Genomic DNA, 21,154 nt, shown 5'->3' on the forward strand with positions numbered 1-21,154 from the left:
ACTGGAAGAAGAGAAAATATGCATCCGTAACAATTGACGAAGAATTATACTTATTAAGTTTTTTTTACTGTTTTTTTTACTGTTGTTTTTCAGTTTTTTTTTATGCAAATACATGAGGAAAAAATATACAATAATGTAAATATTTTCGCAGTTTTAAAAGAAAATAATATTTGAAGAGAAAGTTTATGGGCCGCAAGTTTTAAATTTTTTTTTAGTTTTTATTTGTTTGTTTACATGTTTATTCAGTTTTAAATTCATACATTGAAGCATTAAACACATCAAGGTAAATTAAAGATAATTTTTGTTAAATGGAAATATATTTATCAATAACTATAAATTTATTTTTGTTACTACAATCAAGAATTAGTCATTTTTATAAAAAAATTTTTTTTTAACAATCGGAGATTCATAGCACATTAAGATTGAGCAAATTGAAAATATGAAATTAAATTTGTGCAAAAACAGGAAAGATTTTTTTCTTCTCATTTTAGAATCCACTGAGTGTGGTTTATCTATATAATAAAACATTCATATACATGTTCCCTCTGGCCGGCCAAACGGCTGGACCGAATGGGCAGACATTTTTTGTGGACACTCATGGGCAGCCTGGGGGTGATATAGGCTAAAAAACGATTTTTTCAACAAAAAAAAAATTTTAAGTGCAATGCCGGGCCTTTCAGCTAGTATTTCTTAAAAAACAACATCTTTAATAAGAACTAGAGTTAAAACAGTTTTACTCATGGCAAGAAACAAATGTGATTTAAGAGCAAAATCTAGAAAAAGAAAATTTTCATTATTCATTCAATAGTTAAAAGGTTTTTTATTTTGTTGCAGTCGGAATTTTTATTCTGAATCCACAAACTTTCTTAGGTCATCAAATTCTTCTAAGGATATTCTATGCTTCTTTGGAACATATCTTGTGTCGTCCATTTTGTAAATTTCTGGTAAAGAATGTTCCAGAACTTTTCCATCCACATTATTTTCTTGTTCGTTTTCTTCGTGTCTTACAGTTTCGAAGTTTCCAGCGCCAGAAGGATTTGAATTGGCAAGTCCAAAACGTTTTTGACTATTGTTTACATTTCCATCTACGTCTTTATCAGCTGTATTTCTTTTCCCGACAGCATTGGTTTGAACAGCTAATACTCTTTTCGGCCATATTTCATTATTCTTCCACCATTCATCGGCAGTTTTAGATTCTTCATTCTCATCTGCATTTACTACTTCAGAAGATTTATTGAGATCAAAAAAGTTTGATTTTGTGATTGGGGTTTCAGAAATGTGATCGAGCTCTGTCATCTTTTTAGGCTGGTCAGAGTGCTGCTGTGTCTGTCGGATTTCTTGTTGAGGCATCTTCTGTAATATTTTCTGATTCTGTTTTAAGTCCATCCACATTTCTCTCAGAGTATGGGAGAGGTTTGCCACCTAGAAAATATAAAATCATTCATTTTTTGTTTTCCTTAGAATCAAAACATCATAGTTGATTAATCAGAATTACCCAGAGAAAGTATAAGACCTGGATGACAACCTTAAACTTTTTAAATACACCGATCTATAATGATTCAATTTTTTCTTCTCCATGAAACATTAAATGCTCAGTGGGATTTTTCATACTGATAATAAAAAGCTTCTTTTATCCTTCTCTTGTGATGGAAGAAGCTGCTTCTAGTGATTTTAATACAAAGAAAAAAGAACTGATAATTTTACTCCCTTGATTCTAGATCCTTCTTTATAATAATGATAAATGATGCTTTTAATACAAATAAAGCTGAAGAACTACTAATTTATCTCTATTCTATACTATTATAACTATTATAGTTCCTTCGTATAATAATGATAAATGATGCTTTTAATACAAATAAAGCTGAAGAACTACTGATTTATCTCTATTCTATACTATTATAACTATTATAGTTCCTTCGTATAATAATGATAAATGATGCTCTTAATACAATTAGAGCTGAAGAACTAATGATTTATCTCTATTCTATGCTATTCTAGTTCCTTCTTTATAATAATGATTAATGATGCTTTTAATACAAATAGAGCAGAAGAACTATACTAATCTATCTTTATAATATTCTAGTTCCCTCTCTATAGATGATAATTATTGCTTTTTTACAAATAAAGCTAAAAAAAACTGCTGATTTAACTTGAATCTGTTATGTTTCTTCTTTATAATAATGATAAATGATGCTTTTAACACAAATAGAGCTATAAAGAACTACTGGTTTATCTCTATTTTATACTATTCTAGTTCCTTCTTTATAATAATGATAAATAATACTTTTAATACAAACAGAGCTGAAGAACTACTGATTTATCTCTATTCTATACAATTATAGTTCCTTCTTTATAATTATGATTAATGATGCTTTTGATACAAATAAAGCAGAAGAACTAATCTATCTTTATTGCTTTTTTTATAGATCAAGCTGAAAAACTGCTGATTTAACTTGAATCTATTATGTTTCTTCTTTATAATAATGATAAATGATGCTTTTAACACAAATACTGCTAAAGAACTAATTCTAAAACTTACTTACCTTAATCTTTCCTAGTTCCCCTTCGATAATCTTCATGTTGAGAAGAGGAAAATCAGGCTGAAAATTTAAAAAAAAATATGTGACATGGAAAGGGAAAAAGTTGTTTAGTGTCGGGTCAGTATTAAAAATCTGCCAAAAAATTGTTTGTCTTTCGGGTATAGAACATTTGTCCAAAAATCTTTTGCTGAAGTTTATAAATGTTAAATTCTGAAATTGGATTTTTTTAAATATTCAAAATTGTAAGATACCTTTGACATGACCCTGTTTTCTAGATCTAATCCTTCCCTTGATTCTGCGCCGAGATGAAGAGAGGTTTTATCTCCAGTACGATGTTTAGAACCTGGAGCAAGGACGGATAGTCTAGAACCTGGGGCTAGGATGGATGGTTTTGCACCTGGAGATAGGACGGATAAACCTGGGGCTAGGATGGATGGTTTTGCACCTGGAGCTAGGACTGATAGTTTAGAACCTGGAGATGGGACGGATAGTTTTGCACCTAGAGCTAGACCTGATTGTCTATAACCTGGAGATGGGACGGATGGAATGCCAAAATTTAACGAAGAAAGTACGTTTGCATTTGCTGCAACTTCATTCAAATGAATATTTTGTTTAATTGGTTTTATTAAATATTTATTTACTTTTGGACCAGGGTACTTAGGAACATTTGGTCTTGGTTGATGGTTAAATTGGTTGGGTTTGAACGGAAGGAAGGTATCCAACCTATTTTTGGACTTTTGTCCTGAAAGGACGAGTGGCGAAGATCTTTTTGGATATTTTGAATATTTGTTATCCAAGTATTCTTGTAAACTGTGAGGAGCCCCTGATCCAACGTTCAACAAAGCTTTCTAAAAAATCTACTTGTTTTTCTGATTTTCGAAAGAAAATTATTTCTTTATACCTTTACTTTTTCTTTCGTTTTTTCTTTTTCTTTTGGTTCAAAGCCATCATACTTGAGAACAACCTAGAACAGGAAAATACAATGTCTAAATATCAAAATTAGGAAAATTGAGTTTTTAAAAATAATAAAATAAAAAAAATTCGGACTGAGAGTGAGGCATTTAAAATGTTCAAACTATTAAAATACTAATTTGCTTTATGTTTGTCAATTCAGGACACTCTTATTATGTTTTTATCTGCTCTAATACGTTATATAAAAAGCACTGCGTATGCTAATCTAAAAAGATGCGATATTCTCAAAATAAAAGACTTCGTTTTTCAAGCATTCAAAATCAACAGCCAAATCATTCAATGATTAGATAGATGAAATAAAAATAAAAATAATAATAATAATAATATTAAATAATAAGCTTTTGTCAAGAACTCAAATTTTCTAATCCTAATATCTTTGCAAACTGATGGTGTAAGATTTTGATATTTCACCATTAGATTAGATTATTTAATTAATATAATTGAATTCATAGTTTAAAATATCTAAGGTCTGCAACATTGGGTTGCAAGGATGTACATATTAATAAAAAAGAATTTGTGGCTTTATTCCTTTATTAATAAGGGTTCAGCCCCTTTATACTTTACTTTATTAGTTTCCGCTTGGTTTAGAAGAACCTTCATTGCTTCTTTATATTCGGCTTCCCTATTCTATGCAATATCGTTCAAACAAGGAATATGTATAAAGAGACTGTACGCGTATTTCAAGTGACCTTCCATGCAAACACATGGCAATCCCCAATTTATAACGGTCGCCTTTCAAGTCTAGAAAAAATTTCAGGTAGCCGTTACTTTTAAAGGTAGGAACGTCCGTTTCGTTTTTTAAAAGTTACCGTTAGTTAACAATCTCAATTTTATTAACGGCGTTAAAGGAAGATATTCTGCCTCTAACGGTTTATTTTTTTGCAATTAACGGCATTAGCTGTTCAGAAATTGTAGTTTTAACGGTGTTAACGGTTTGCCAAAACTCCTAAATTTCCATAAAAAAAACGATTAACAGTTTATCAAAGCCGTTACCAAATTAAAAAAAAAATCACACCAGCTAAAGTCCCTTGGAAGAAAAAGTTTTAAAAAACTGTTCAAAAGGAAAAATTTCTAAAAATAGGAATATTTAGTGAACATTGTATTACATACGGTAACAAAGCTACAAAAATAGTTCTGATACAAATTTTGAATATTCTTTGTAGTTAGCTTTTAGATAATCATTTTGTTGTTAAAAATCTTGTAAAAAATAAAAGTTTGAGCGGACCTTGTTCTGTGAAATATCAAGAATGGTTTCCTGCTTTCGTGCCAAAGTTCCATATTCGTCCTGTACACATGTACATTGTACATACTCAATACACATTCATAATCTACGTCATTTCTTGCCGTTTTATAAATTAACAAATGTGATAAAAGAATAAGAAAAAATATTATTTCTATTATCTAGAGATGAGTATGGTTCCTGTATGTTGGGCTGAGGTTGTTTTAATCCCTCACTTGTCATAAACTCCGGGTCAATATCAGTTCTTCTGAAAATTATAAAGGAATTAAAAATCTTTGCCACAAACTCTTGATTTTCTAATTCCTTTATCTTTGCAACCAAATGGCGTAGACCTGAGATATTTCAAACTATGAATTCTGTTAGATCAAATCATCTAAGTTTTTAATCTCACAGGTGTACACCATCTGGCTGCAAAGATATAGGGATTAGAAAATTGGAGTTTATGACACAACTCAAATTCGTTGATTTGGAAACTTAAAGGGATTGTTCACCTCTTTGAAGATAATAAAACCCCATTTTTCCAAATTTAGAATCACAAACAAATTCTTGTAATTTTTGAGCTCTTTAAAAAAAGTTTCCACTTTATTTTGGTAATATTGATGAAAATCAAGTATTAATCGATCTAACTCCATGGTTGGAGGAACATCTAGGAGTGGTCCATTTTATTTGCCTCTTAAAAGCACAATACAAATTTTAAGGCATATTTTAAAATGTGTGCAATTTTTTTTTATTTCAAAGAACCTTGACTGTTAAAAACGCTTGCATACCTAGTTCCCAGTTTCTGTTTGAGTCCCGGTCCTAAAACTCTGAAGAATGGTTTCGCATGCCTACGTTTTTGCTTCATTTTTACAAATATAGTTTTTCATCTAAGAAGAGAATACCTTACATTTCCATTGTATATTATACAAGGTCAAAATCTAATCAAACATTGAGTTAACTTGCATCTTTCATTGTCAAGCAATGCTTCGATTTTTTTATTTCAAAAAGCGCCGCAAAATTTTTCGATATTTTCATGAAATACAAAAATTTGCCTACAAATAAGTAGTGTTAAAAATTTCTCTGCCAAAATATTTCAGAAATTTTTTTTTACTTTGCCTTTACTCTTCTGCCTGCAAGGACAATAGTTGAATGCAACCAAGCTTTGGTTCCAAGTGATTTTGATTGCAATTGAGTATCATGATTGCACAGGGGTATGGGTTCCAATTGTTGCTAATTGCAATTTGCAACTGATTTGATTGCAACTAAATGATTGTGATTCATTTAATTGCAACTGAGTTAATTGCAATTAAATTTGGAAATAAAAGTGTTCCACAATGAGAAATATTTGCGAGCATTGTGGAGCTAATTAAAAGCCTAACAATATTGCATGCTTAACAACGACAAAAAAAAATCTCTATTGTACTTTCAGACATCTTTTTGATGTGAGTGAACAAAAGACAATGAAAAATTTATTTGTTCGAACGAAAATTGTTCAGCTTTAACTTTGAAAGATAATTAAAACCAGTGAGAACCAGAAAACTCCAGAACAGGAAGACGACTTTTAGACAATACACATTAGACATAACAATTGTACAGTGTAAACATTTTACAGAATAAGTGATTTGATAATTCATAAGCAAAACACTTGCTTTATAAAATCATTAAGTACACTTAAGTATTGTTATAATGTCGTCTTCCTATTCCACAGTTTTCTTGTTCTGATTGTATCATTCCAGATTTATTTGTATTTAGTCCCTTAAAGTATGGAAGAGAGATAGAATTCTGTCTTGTTTCATATTCTGGTCAACATCACGGTCTGAATCCATCTTCATAAAATAATAATTATTTTTCAACTTTTATTCATTATTATTTTTATTTTTCTGAAAACCTTTTTAGCAATTAACTCCTTGGTAGACAGGAAGACGAGAGGGTCTTGTCTTGCCTAAAACATAAAACTTTAAATACATTTGAAACTATTATTTAATAATTTAATTGTTAACAATAATAAGTTATAGATTTTATTATATTATATCTTTGCAACCTGATGTCGTCAACTTTTGATGCTTTATATTTTGATTCTGTTCGATCAAATTTAGTTTTGAAATTTCAAGTGTTATGCAAAGATAAAATGATTTGTGAGTAATAATTAGTTCTTTGAACTACAAATTGAAAATATATACATATCGAAAAATAAAGATTCAAATTATAGATCAACCAATATCAAACTTGTATGCCCAAAAGGTTTGGATTATAAAATCTTGCGTATATCACGTAAATTTCACGGTTTTGTAAATATTTTTTTTTCGCCATATGCATTTTGAATGAAAAAGTATAAAGTAAAAAAATCCGTAAGGTAAAAGGTTGTTGAATTATAAACCAAAACACGCTTGATTTCAAATAGAAGAAACCGAATGCTGCTCACTCTGGTTAGTCCGGGGTGATATTTCTATAAAAATCTTAAATCCAGTTGAAATGTCATAAAGGGACTGTATACATAATTTCTAGTCACCCTCCCTCCCTCCATTCATATTTTCATATCAGATTCATAACCGTTCCCTTTAAACCTTTGTTTCAGTGCAAATGTGGATTCTGTTACTCGAATTTTCCGGCACTCAATTTTTAGCTAGAAATATAAGAATATCTCCGGCGTCGGTCTTTATCCACTATAGTTTCAATAGAAGTAAATATTTCCATTTACTGATAGCGCCGATTAAAGGATTCATGTCTCTAATTAGATAATGAGATAAATGGAAAGATAGATGTTACCACCATACTATTTCTATTGATTCAGAATATACAACAAACACATGACTGAACCCTGTTTGGATCAGGCGCTAATGGACTCGGCATACAGAAGTGAATTAGAGAAACGTTGACAGGAAATCGTTGACAAATAATTTCCGCCATCAGTCCCTTTTTCCTTATCAGATGTCTCTAATTTATAAAAATTCTGCGAAACCTAATAAACTGCAACCTGTTCTCTATCTATCAGGACTGTTGTTGGGTTTATAGGTTTCATCCCAGATTTCTCAACAAATGGTTTCTAAACATTAACCCTATCACGGTTATATTGTTTTTATTATTATTTTTATTATTATTATTATTGTTATTACTACCTGAACTATAGTTGGTGTAGAGAGACCTTTAACCAGAACTTTAATGTTCTTCTCCGGTCTATCTATACTGCTAAAACATGGGAATGAGACATTTTTGTAAAAATATTTTAGAAAAACAAATGTGTTTTTAATTGTATACTATACGAACATCAGACTTGTTCATATTGAATTGGAATCAAGCATCAAGAAAATTATTAAATCTGTTTGGTTTACGCCAGGGGTTAGCCTATTGTAAAGTAAATTACTCGGAAGATTAATGTAACATTAAAATATAGTGATTTACAATAAAATTACCTGACTGCAGAATTAGAGGCTGTATGAACATTTGTCTAATTTTGTCATTGCATTTAAGAACAATAAATTATAATTTGTAAGGCTTAAGAACAGTACTCAGTACTAACAGAGGTTTTTTTCACAATCTACATATAAAAAATATAGACCACTCAATTGTCTGTTTGTAACCGATAAACGTCTATACGGCTGAACCGTTCGGACTCAAATTTGTGTGGGACCTCACATGACCCCAGGTTTATGGATGGTTAAAATTGAAAAAAAATTGCCTGAAATACATTCAAATTTGTCAAAATCCACGAAAAAGTCGATAAAACAGTAACAATTAAAAGTTAAAATATAAAATTGGTGCTAAGCGCCCTGGAAGTCTAGTATTTTAAATTTGAATAAGAAAAAGATTATTGATGCTTAATTAGACTTTAAGTTTTCATTAGAAATAACGATTTACAACGTTATCAATAAAACATGCCGGGAGAGACTGGCTAAGTAACGTAGTTGAACTGAGAGTGCAGTATTATAGAGAACAATCTTCATGATTCAATTGATAACAATGAAGCGTTTGTCCTGGGTCACGTGGATTTAACTGTTCTGTCAATATTCCAGAAAGCTGTGACTTTCAATCAAAATTTGACCCAATAAACATGATTTTTTTTCCTTTTTTCTATTCTACTTTTGTCGGCATAAACATATTGAATGAAAAGTATAAAACAAAAAAGTCCGTAAGTTTAAAGATTGTTGAATTATAGATCAAAACGCGTATGATTTCAAATAGAAGAAACCGAATGCCTCTCACTCTGGTTAGTCCGGGGTGGTATATAATTTCTAAAAAAGAGCCTAAAGTTTTACATGTTTCGTCGGGGTTATTCAATATATTGTAAGGAAACGTTTCTTCTGAATGACCAACCCATCGAACGAAATTAAGCTCGATGGTATCAACTTAATTCTAAAATTTGCCCTCATGATACTTTTAAGAATGAATCCGATTTTTCTAAAAAGTAACTCTGCATTTTGATTTACCAGAAAAGACTAGTGGCCGTGATATTTCGATTTCTGCCTTGGATTTCTTTTAACATTTGTCGTCGTAAATATTAATTCAATGAAGACGACTTTCAATTCAGATTTTGGTTTCTACAAATCTTTCAAACAGCATTGATACACATAAACATGGAAACAAAGAGAATCTTGAATTAACATATTCTCTTTGTTTCCTTGTATAGTTTTAATTTTAAAAAAGTAGAAAATCGCCTTTTTTTGTATAGTTATAAACGCCGACCACTTTGCTTTGTTTGGAATGCCAATATGCCTGAAAACTGGAAGGGTCGTCTTTTCTTCTCTGAATGTTGGATGTAGGTATACAGGAGGGAACTTCTCCACACCTCATGAATGGAAGACAGGGGCGCCGAGTCAGAGTACATGAATGGCCAGGGGCGCATCTGATACTATGGCAGGGGTGTTGTGGTGGATTAGGAGGAGCTATTTTAATACTGTCGACACCAGAGAGAATCACTGAAATAATCAATATTATATTATTTTAATCAATATTATTTTCCCGTTATATAGCTTTTTATCATGTTGTTTGAGATTTTTATTTAAAAATGCTTATTAAGGTTAAATACACTGCTAAAAATCAGCTGTAAAAAGCGGAAAAACAAAGGATTTTGATTGACCATTGATATGAAGACGACATTTCCCGTACATTGGAGCGTCAATAGTATCTAACCTTAATATATAACCTTGGTTTATCCTGAATGCAACGAGGTTTAGAATTTTGTGAGTTTAAACTGAAAAGTAAGAAGGACATAAACTAAAAACTGTTCCAAAGGAGAACACAAAGGATATTCTATAGAGTTACCCACAAAGGATGAGACTTCGGAGATGACCCTTTTTTATTAACTGATGGTTCCCTGTATAACCTTTTAACTTGTTGATTTCTTTTTAAAATCATTTAGAAAACCTATTAAATCCGATATCAACGACCTAAAATGCAACTTATCCTTCAGATAAATAGAGTTTCAGGTTATGGGTAAACTTTTAAATTTATTCCAATCAAATGAATTAGTAAAAAAACATATGAATAATTAAGATTTAAAATAGAAATTCTCTCGAAATTGAAGAAAACAATAAGATGATGCAAAAACATTTGTTCTTTTTAACTAATTCTTTTTAATTAATTCTTTTTCTGAAATAATAAAAAAAAATTCTTAAATTTTCAGGAGGACAAAAATCTAGATGATTTCTGAAAACTTGAAAATATGTCAATTGTAAATACAGTGAGAACCATAAAACTCTGGAACTGCATAATGACGACTATGCAGACTCAATTTTAGATAGTCAAATGAACACTAAACACAACAACTGTGCATTGTGTTCAGACCTTTTCACTTTACAATTGTTTTTAGTAAAAACTACTCACTGTGAACAACATCAATACACTTTAAATATTGCTTCCAATGTCGTCTTCCTATTCCACAGTTTTCTGGTTCTTACTGTTCAAAAATTAACCTCATGTGAAAAGAACATTAAAATATTGCAAAGCTTTCGAGAAAAAATTTATTTTAAATTCCCCAAAAAGGAATTGAGTCTTTGTAACAAACTCTGATTTTCTAATACCTATATTTGTTCCACCTGATGGTGTAAACCTTTGATATGTCAAACTTAAATTTTTTCATAGTTTGAAATATCTAAGGTATACGGCATTGGATTTCTAAGATATAGAGAGAAGAAAATCATAGTTTGTGACAAAGACTTAATTCCTTTACCTGAAAGCACTACCAAACCAAATGATAAAGCTTCTAAAATCTTCATTTTCTAGATTGAAGTTCCCAGCACGTTTTCTAAATTCAATTCTTTAAATTAATATTCCTGCAAAGTTGGCTGTATATAATCAGGGAAAGGATATAATAAATTATATTCTTCAATGAAAAACAAAATTGGAAACATGATCATTTATAAATGTCAAATTGTTTAATAAGATTTAATACAAAACAGTTTTAAAAGAACTAAATAGTTTTCGCGAAAGTCTTTCTTAGCACACTTTGGTTCGATAAAATTCTGATTTTAGTTTTCTTATATTTTCATGGTTGCTTTTGGAAATTTGTAGAATTCCAGTGGAAAAATATTACTTTGAAGGCGCCGTAGACCCTAAATGGGCACAATTGTTGATCCTTTTTTGACGTTTTTGAGGCTTAAATACGCACAAACTGAATAAAGTATTCGTATTTAGATTTATTGTATTTTTGCCAGCAGTTATCAATGAAAATTTTAAACGCTAAAAATTGAATTTGTAAAACTGTTTTTTAAAAATGTTTTTTTTTTCTGAAAAGTACCTGGTAAAAGTACCTGGTAAAAGTACCTGGTAAAAGTACCTGGTAAAAGTACCTGGTAAAAGTACCTGGTAAAAGTACCTGGTAAAAGTTTAAAAGTTTCAATCTTTAAGGACGCATATTTTTGTCTCGTTGTAGAGCCATATGTTTCACTGACGAGCGGTGGTTTGACACTGACAAACAATTATACTTATTTCATCATTACATAATGCAAGAAACCATGCTATAGGGCCCTGGACCAGTTAGTTGGATCCCATACCTTTTAACCACAATGGACTCTGGAAAAACATTTGTGCAAAAAAAATGGGCTTAAAGAACAAACTTGACACAAATTGGCTCTCATTTAAAGATTAAAGAAGATTTTTCAATCCTTTCTTTGTTGTAAGACGAAGAAGTTCCAGAGCCCCAGAGTAACCAAGTATGCATGGATCCCAAAGTTTTAATAAAGAATAGTTCCAGCTCCGAACCCCGGAGTAAATTGAATAAATTGTAAATCCGAGCAGGTTTTGACTTTGGAGTAAGATAAAGTTATTTTTTGAGGACCCCGGATTTTATGTTGTATAGAGTAATGTTAAGAACCCCAGTAAGATAGATACAAATAATTCCAGAATACAGATACTGAATACAGAGAAAATACAAAACCCGTGGAAATCGGAGTAAGTTTGATACAAAATAGTTCCAAGATCCTGGAGTCAGATGGATACAAATAATTCCAGAATACAGATACTGGATACAGAGAAAATACAAAACCCGTGGAAATCGGAGTAAGTTTGATACAAAATAGTTCCAAGATCCTGGAGTCAGATGGATACAAATAATTCCAGGGATACAGATGCTGGATACAGAGAAAATACAAAAACCCGTGGAAATCGGAGTAAGTTTGAGAAAACTCCCCTATTCTTCTCCCTGCCGCGAAAGGTTCTTCCTAGGAAAGACGACTTTCATAGCCGCCACATAAGTTTGATACAAAATAGTTCCAAGATTCTGGAGTCAGATGGATACAAATAATTCCAGGGATACAGATACTGAATACAGAGAAAATACAAGACCCGTGGAGTTCGAAGTAAGTTTGACGCAAAGTAGTTCCAAGACCCTGGAGTAAGATGAATACAGGGTAGTTTCAGGACCCTGGAGTAAGATGAATACAGAGTAGTTTTAGGGTCCTGGAGTAGGATGAATACAGAGTAGTTTTAGGGTCCTGGAGTAAGATGAATACAGAGTAGTTTTAGGGTACTGGAGTAAGATGGAGACAAAGAGTTACATAGTCCTGATGGAGTAAGATGGATACAAAGTAGTTTCAAAACCTTGGAGTAAATTGGATGCAGAGTAGTTTCAGGACCCTGGAATAAGCTGGATAGAGGGTAGTTTCAGGGCCCTGGAGTAAGATGGACACAAAAAGTTACATAGTCCTGATGAAGTAAGATGAATACAGAGTAGTTTCAAAACCTTGGAGTAAATTGGACACAGAGTTATAGTTGCCTGACCCTGGAGTAAGGCAAACACAGAATAGTTTCAGGCCTTGGAGTATGATGAATTCAGAGTAGTTTCATGGTCCTGGAGTAAGAAGGATACAAAGTAGTTTCAAAACCTTGGAGTAAATTGGATACAGAGTAGTTTCAGGACCCTGGAATAAGCTGGATAGAGGGTAGTTCCAGGGCCATGAGCAACTTGAATTAAAGATATGATTCTAAGAGTGTTTAAGGGTTGTTCCTGGGCCCCGGGCTGTGTTAGGTTTGATACACGGTAATTATGACAAGAAGAGAAGCAGATGGGAAGTTTAAGCTTCATCATTGTATAATAAATAAAAACCATACTTAACATATATGGTGTCACATATGTTTAAACAATAGATAAATATGGATGTAGAGATTTTAGTTTAAGTTTCAAGTTTTCTTTATTTTTAACTAGCATGGGAACCCAGCTTTGCCAGGATTTTAAATTTTATTCCTGAAATTTAACCACTCAACTAAGAATTTCTAAATTAAGTGACGTGGTTCTACCGAGGTTAATCAATCAATATTGAGGCAAATAAGTCGAGGGGTTTATACTGCTCGGACAAAACAAACAGAGATTATAAATTTATAGCAGGGGCGTACACAGGAACTTGTTCAGGAGTATCCTGTATCCTGTATCCTGTATCCTGTATAAGTACAGGAATGAAGGTAAACCATATGGTTGAGAATAAGATGAGTTTACGCAATCTTTCATTTCTTTACTTTTATTATTTTCAATGGTAACCCTTGACGCAATCTAGCGCTATATACGCATATCAGCGTCAAACCTTTGTTTTATTAACCGACAGTAAAACAGCAGACTTCCACATTTAGCAAAAATATAATTTCTTATTAATTTATTGAATTTACACAGTACGCCTGGGAAATTTAGAATTAGAATTGCTCGAATTTCTGAACTTACAACACAATATTCCTTTTCACGAGACTGAAGATCGACAATTTTAACAAACGATCAAATTAAAATTAATTTTCTAAAGAATTGATCAAAATAAAATCAATTATTCAAATAATTTATCAAATTAAGATCAATTATTTAACTAATCAAATTAAAATCCGTAATTAAAATAATCAATCAAATTAAAATCAATTATTCAACTAATCAAATTAAAATCCATTATTCAACTAAGCAATCAAATTAAAATTATTTTTTAAAATAATCAATCAAATAAAAATCCATTATTTAAATAATCAATCAAACTAAAATAATCGATTAAATTAAAATCAGTTATTTAAATAATTGATCAAATTAGAATCAATTAATCAATAAATGTTGTTAACACAAGAACTATGATTAAATATTAATATTGCCTTTTTACATAAATGACAGTGGTCTGTTTTGTAATGAGTCATTTGCCCCCTGAAACCCTGGAATTCTTGCAATATCTATAAAGTAAAAAATAATTAGTTTTGTAGTAAAGAAAACCGGTGCCATAATTTAACCAATAATTCCTTAATTAAACATTAATGAAACATTAATTATTAATCAATCCATCATTAACCATCCATTAATAAGTCATTAAGCAATCTCATAAATATTTAAACTTTATGGTTTTCTTTCTGTTCTGCTGATAATTTGAATAAATTATTTATAAAACTGTAGACAAATATCAATGTTGAAGACTGTAACATTTTTGAAACTTCCTTCAAATTGCTTGTGCAGCAAGATTCCGCAAGAAATTTTGTACATCAACCACAAGGAAGATGCAATATTAACAGAGCCCCCCCCTCAGAGGGGGCACGGGTAGAGGGGGGCTCGGCCCACCCTCGTACGCCCCTGATTTGAGCCAAAAAAAAGTATGTTCATACATAAAACATCTTGGAAAATGTCGAAACCAGGTGCATCTTTTAGTAATAACATCGACATCACAGATCTCTGTGATCGACATTTTTAACCCTATTCCTGCTGATGGGGGGGGGGGGGNCATGAAAACTCCGTTCTTGAAAAGATTAAAGTTAGCTGGGTCAACCTCAAGAACATCTGTAGTTTTTCCAGATCTTACTACTCTGTGATTCCTGAGCAGATAGACCATTGTTATCTTGATCGTCAGGAGAGCATAACGCATTCCAATACAATTCCGTGGACCTTGGCCAAAAATCATCATTCCAAACTTATTGGGATTGTTCTCAGGAGCAAAGTTTTCTGGATCAAAGTCATTTGGATTTTTGAAGTTGGCCTCGCGTACACTTATGTCATTGGTGTATATTTTGACAAAGCGCCCCTTTGGTATGATGATATCGGTATTTGGGATCAAGTAGTCTTTGACACATTTACGTTCCAGAGCTGACAACAAGGTTGTAACACGAAAGCATTCGGATATAAACATATCTAAATATTTCATTTCCTGAAGTTGTTCAAAGCTGACATCTTCACTTTCCCCAAGAATTTCAGAAATCTCTTGAAATACCTTGTCTTGCAGCTCCGGGTAAAGAGCAAGCTTGTGACAAATAATTGAAATTCCAGAAGATGTAGTTTCAAATCCAGCAAAAAAGAACAACAGAGCATTGGATATCAGTAGTATTTCTTCATCTAACCCAGTTTCTCTTATATCTTTCAGACCTGATGTGTCTAGAGCAGCATCTTTCTCAAAATCACTTTCAAAAGTTTGTGGCTTCTTTGTCTTTGTAGATCGGAGTTCTTCAACGATAACATCTATTATATCATTGCGCTTCTCCCCAGTTGCCATTCTTCTTTTGTAGGCATTTCTTAGGATATTAGAAAAGAAGTTGACTGCCTGAGGTTTCAAAAAAGAGATTTTTAAAAACTTTCCAACCTTCGGTAAAATTGCAAAAAAAAAAAATTTTATGATGTCAAGAGGAGAACGATAGCCCGGAGCTCCAACAAGTGTCAAGGCCATAATTCTAAAAGTGTTCTCTGGCTCTTTGAAGGAATCAACCTCAATTCCAAAACCTGCAGAGGCAATGGAATCTAAAGTCATGAGACCACCAACTACTTTCATATCTATCTCCTCTCCAGTTTTGGCTTTTGATGCCACATATTTTTCAAAGTTTTTTCCAACTTTATCCATATGCTTGGCCATTAGTTTGAGTTTCCCACTGGTAAATACTCCACTGAGCATAGATCTCATTTGCTTCCACTCCATTCCAGTGAGATTTGTGAGAAAGGCATTGGCAATAGGATCAGCTGTGTCAAAAGTTCTACGATCGGTGAAGTATTCAAAATCTTTGATAAGTACCTTCTTTGCTAGTTCTTCATCATTGATGACAAAAACTGGCTGACCTATAAGGAAATAGCCAAATACTTTCTCCTTTGGAAACTCTTTAACCGCCTCAACATCAGTGTTTTGAAGAGCAATTTTGCCCAAAAACATTTTCTTTCCATTTTCACTCCCAAAAGGAAAGGAGGGCTGAAAAATAAAGTCAGTTGAAAAGAATTGACAAGATCAAAATTTATTTTTTAACGTATTTTTTATTTTCATATATATACTGTCATTGTCTGTTTGTTTGTTGGTATCCAATAAACGTCAAAACGGCTGAACCGATCGTATCCAAATTTTTTGTGGAGTCTCAGGTGACCACAAGTAAGGTTTATGAATGATCAAAATTTCAAAAATTTGTTAATTTTTAATTTTTTATAAAATCCGCAAAATTTCTTTCATATTGTACAAAGAAAAGATGCTTACACATTAAGCCACAATTAAAAGTTCAAGTAGAAAATGGGCGCGAAGCGCCCTTAAAGCCTAGTATCCTATAAATAAATAGATGATGTCAGATGCAAACATTTTAACTTTTCTATTTATCCTGAACTCCATTTTCTTTAAGATCAAAATTTATGAATACTTAATTTTATTACCTTTAAAAATGGAACTCCGAGATCCTTGAAAAATCCATACTGCTTTGTGACTTCATAGTAAATGTACAGAACACTAGTTAGCACCAGTAGCCCTATCTCAAACAGCATCCTAGAAAACTAGTTTTTAAATTCGTCCAATAGCCTTTCAATCTGATTTTAGTAAACTTTAAATGCAATTTCTTACAAATCATGTTCTAGTATTCCATGAAACAGAAGTAATTTTAGTTTAACACAACAACTTCTTTTTTGAATTTTTGTTTTGCCCGTTTGTTCACTAATATCAAAAAAGAAGAGAATATGCAGTCTTCGTCGTATATATATTATATGAAGGCAAATTTTGATTTCAATTTTTAATTTCTACCAAGCCTTCAAACATCATGGAGACACATAAACAGGGAAACAAAGAATAGCTATCCATTAATAGTTTCTCTTTGTTTACTTGTATACTTGTAATTCGAACTCAAAAGTCGTCAATACCAAGTTAACAATAAAGGGATTGACCGGCAAAGTATGGTGGTTGAACTGAGATTGAAGTATTGTAGAGAAATTCATTTGAGACATATGAAACGTTTAAAGGTCTATAATTACTGAGTTTGAGCGCAAAGTCGACGTACAAACTCATCAACATGGGTGGTTACGTTTCGAGAATCGGTTTTTTAAAATTATTGAAGAACAACGAAAAAAATGTCACAAAAATTCTATAATAAGCTAATTAGTTGTTTAGGAACAGGTGTACTTCAAACATTTGTGCAATATGACCTTTTGGGCTCTGCAGAACATCATTTTATAGAAATGTTTTCTTGAAAATTATTTGATTTTTTTCTAAATCAAGCCTTGTTAACAAGTATAAAGGCTATTAGACAGCTAAGGGGCAGGCGGAAAGGGGGGAAACAACCTTCGAAAATTGCAGGAAGCTTCTATATGTAGAATAATAAGATACTTAAATTCTATTATAAGAATGGATTAAAAACATTTTCCCTGTGGAACACTTAAATAAAAAAATGTCTAGCTATATAAAGATAATACTTTTGTTTTAGCACGCAGGTAGCTTGGAATTTTCTAGGGGGGGGGGCATTTTTTTGGACAAGAAAACCTTAGAAAAGGTCGAAATTAATAACTTATTACACATTTTAGTTTCTCGATTAAAGACGTATGGGTGAGCGTGAAGCTTTTAGTCTGGAATGGCTTTTTTTGTAGCTTTTAACGGCATTTTTCTTTTTGATGCCATTTTCTTGAAGTAAAAATAATTTATGGCTATTTGTAATAGCTCAAAGGAAAAGAAAAAATATTGCAAAACTGCAGACAAAATATCTATCTAAATTGCCTTTGACCAAAGGAAGTATTGCATAAATCTTGAAGGGAAGTTTGGAAGTGTTGAATTTTTTTGCTATGTGATAGGATTTGAAAAAAAATATTTTGATATTTTCAAATCTGAAATTTTTTTCTTTACTGGTTCTTCAACCTAGCTTGATATCTGAGTAACAATGGGGGAGATATCATCATTTTCTAAATCCCTGACAAGGAGGGGGGGGGAGGAGTGAAAAAAATATTATTCCCCCCCTCCCCCTTCCTGGCTTAATCCTAGAATCCCCTTGCTAGAGTCGTCTTCTAATTGTTTTACTTTTTGGGACAGCCAGTATGTGTTCTGCATTGATCTAAGAAAATCATCCAAATTTTGAGGAAAATATTTATTGTAAAACTCTTATTACTTTTTGTTTGTTTTTGTTTTACAATGACATACAAAGAGGAAATGTTCACAATTAAAATAGAAGATGCGCCCTAAGAGCCTAAAAAAATAATTTAAAACAAGATATTAATTGAAGTATACACAAGAGTCTGCAGCAAAAAAGATTAACAATCCTGTAGGTATTCGCTTTACAAACGTCGATTTTTACATTTTAATGTTTAATAAATAATGATTTTAATTCACGTTTAAAGTTATTTAACAACTTTATAAAACAAAGAAATTGGAATAGATATACGTCCAGAGCTGAAAACTTTAGAATGGGATATCCTTAATCCCGATCTGTTAATTAATCTGGAGATTAAGTTCATGAGGAGAACAAGCAATATTTAATCTGGAGATTAAGAAAAAGAGTTGATTAAGCATTAATCCTGATATCCACTATTCTAAAGTTTTCAGCTCAGGGATCATACTGTATTAGAGTGATGCACTGCATATAATTTGTGAACATTTATATGAACTAGGGTTTTAGGGCGCTTAGCGCCCATCTTTTATTTAAATTGTGAACATGTTCTTTTTGTTTACATTTAAAAACAAAGAAGAAAAAAATTCGCGGTTTTTCAAGAATTTAATTTTTTTTACAAAATTAAAAACCTTTAAAACACATTTTTTTAAAATTTTTATCATTCATAAACCTTCCCTGGGTAAACGCGATGTCCCACAAAAAATTTGGGCCCGATCGGTTCAGCCGTTTTGACGTTTATTGGATACAAACAGACAAACAGACAAGCCAAATTTATATATAGACTAGAAATCCTTCTTTCTAGCCTTAGAGGGCGCTTCGCGCCCATCTCCTAGATTAATTGTGAACATGTTCTCTTTGTGTACATCGTAAAACAAAACAAAAATAATTCGCGGATTTTCACAAAAAATTTCGCGGATTGTACACTTTGAACTCCCTTTCAGGCTGAAAGGGACTGACAAAATTCATACCGAGGGATTGTTTAAATTCCTCTCTAATATATATTCTATTCTCTTTGCTCATTGTTCACAAAGATTTTCTGAAATTTTTATTGAAAAGACATTATTTAAAGAATTTGTAGAAATCTGTGATCAAATTCGTAAAGAATAAGAAATTCAATTTAATGATGAAAACGAAATAATTGATTCTAACAATGATTTATTGACAAATTTCTTTTAAGAAATATGTTCCTAAACATCCTATTAGTTTACTATAGAATGTTTACTACATTTTTTGTCGTCATCATTTCATAATTTAATAAAAACCAATTCTCAAAACGTACCCACCCAAATTGATGATTTTAAACATCAAACTCGGAAATTATAGATCTTCAAAGTACGTTTCATATGTCTCAAATGAGTCCTAAAAAATTTCTCAACAATACTGCAATCTCAGTTCGACCACCATACATTGGCGGTCACTCCCTTTAGGATGGCTTTTTCATAATGATATTTGTAACCTGCAAAAGCTATATATTGAAAGGTTTACAAGGAACTGACTAGGTTTTAGCTGTGTCGCCGTTTTAAACCTTCACGACTGAACACTGATCACAATTGATGCATTGAGTCATTAAAACAAATATTTAAATTTTATTTGAAGATTTTTTTTACGAATAGGGAAGAATGTAAAATTTAAAAATCTAGTTGAATTAAGTTTTTAAAAACATCCTCCCCCCACACTTTCACGTAACAAAAACATATAAAACAAATGTTCACAATGACCTGGAGTATACATTTAATGCAGCGTATACTGATCACTGATCAGTGTGTACACCATAACCTGGAGAACATTGAACTGTGGATACTGATTAGCGATCACTGAGCGCGCACAACATTAAACTGAAAGATTTCGCACATATTTTACTTAAAGCCGCGAAATTACATTTTACCTTTTAGGCACCTCTCTTCTTCCCAGGAGTAGTTAACTGCAGTTAATATTAATTCCGATTTTCATAAAAAGTTAAACTTCCTTTTTTTAACAATTCTCCTCCCTTCCCCCTTAAATTTTATTTTCTTCGTCTCAATAAGCCAAATAACGTTCAAAGAACAATATCAAATTTAACTTAAAGGGAGTGTTCGCAAAAAATGAAAGGGGGTATAGGCTTGCGGCGAAAAATAAGCGCTTTTGATTGCTACTAATATTACTTCTATCTGTTGCGTCTATAAGGAGAAAGTTGTTAAAAACGACTAATACCGAAGAACGTAGTGTCCATACAACATTCAACTCGAATCGTTCGTAAACAAATCAATTTAATTCCAAACAAATCATTCAGATATTACAAACAATAGTCATCGATTATTTTTCGACGCATTCGTAAATAGTTGATATTTAATAATATTTTGTATTTTTCATGATCTGAGAGTTACTTTTGAAAACATTTATTCTTGTTTCGAGGATTTTTGATAATGAAGACGACATTTTCATATTTTCCAGAAATGTTCGAAAATAAAAGCCAGCGAAAATTATTTAAAAAAAACAAAAATCAAAAATATTATAAATAAAAATAATCGATGACCACTGTTTGTAATATCTGAATGATTTGCTCTAAATGCTATTATATACTCACCTCTGCTCTGAATGCTATTATATACTCACCTCTGCTGTGAATGATATTATATACTCACCTCTGCTCTGAATGATATTATATACTCACCTCTGCTCT

The 21,154-nt window shown here is 31.8% G+C and overlaps 2 protein-coding genes across 9 annotated transcripts; both read right to left on the reverse strand.

The window, feature by feature from the left end:
• Positions 1–525: 525 nt before the first annotated feature.
• LOC111705113 (uncharacterized) lies at positions 526–11,685 on the reverse strand. 8 transcript variants are annotated; one of them, XM_023477563.1, is made up of 17 exons: positions 11,543–11,685; positions 10,898–10,972; positions 9,415–9,644; positions 8,142–8,176; positions 7,848–7,917; positions 7,706–7,774; positions 6,620–6,673; positions 6,487–6,557; positions 5,520–5,579; positions 4,933–4,999; positions 4,738–4,797; positions 4,077–4,139; positions 3,442–3,504; positions 2,792–3,388; positions 2,544–2,600; positions 1,059–1,422; positions 526–962 (listed from the first exon to the last, which is right to left on the reverse strand). In XM_023477563.1, the coding sequence occupies exons 2-17, from the start codon at positions 10,941–10,943 to the stop codon at positions 844–846; spliced, it is 2,025 nt and encodes a 674-aa protein (XP_023333331.1). In that variant the 5' UTR covers positions 10,944–10,972; positions 11,543–11,685; the 3' UTR covers positions 526–843. The 8 variants fall into 8 exon arrangements, with proteins under 8 accessions (XP_023333331.1, XP_023333325.1, XP_023333324.1 ...); XM_023477557.1 differs by having other exon boundaries at positions 526–1,422; positions 7,848–7,914; positions 11,543–11,682; XM_023477556.1 differs by having other exon boundaries at positions 526–1,422; positions 11,543–11,682.
• A 1,392-nt stretch (positions 11,686–13,077) lies between these two features.
• LOC111705105 (probable cytochrome P450 6a13) lies at positions 13,078–20,234 on the reverse strand. The gene is made up of 4 exons (XM_023477547.1): positions 20,214–20,234; positions 16,787–16,895; positions 14,832–16,340; positions 13,078–13,128 (listed from the first exon to the last, which is right to left on the reverse strand). Exons 2-4 carry the CDS (start codon positions 16,892–16,894, stop codon positions 13,078–13,080), a joined length of 1,668 nt encoding a protein of 555 aa, XP_023333315.1. The 5' UTR covers position 16,895; positions 20,214–20,234.
• Between the last annotated feature and the right edge of the window lie 920 nt (positions 20,235–21,154).

Source organism: Eurytemora carolleeae, unplaced genomic scaffold, assembly GCF_000591075.1.
Source record: "Eurytemora carolleeae unplaced genomic scaffold, Eaff_2.0 scaffold645, whole genome shotgun sequence".
In the NCBI taxonomy this organism is placed as follows: Eukaryota; Metazoa; Arthropoda; class Copepoda; order Calanoida; family Temoridae; genus Eurytemora; species Eurytemora carolleeae.

Excerpts from the sequence above, each read along its gene's own strand:
- LOC111705113 (XM_023477556.1), bottom strand. The coding sequence starts at position 10,943 with ATGAAGATTTTAGAAGCTTTATCATTTGGTTTGGTAGTGCTTTCAG. Across the intron at positions 3,505-4,076 it reads ACCAAGCGGAAACTAATAAA|GTTGTTCTCAAGTATGATGG; the intron begins GTAAAGTATAAA and ends TTCCTGTTCTAG. Across the intron at positions 2,601-2,791 it reads AAAACAGGGTCATGTCAAAG|CCTGATTTTCCTCTTCTCAA; the intron begins GTATCTTACAAT and ends TTAAATTTTCAG.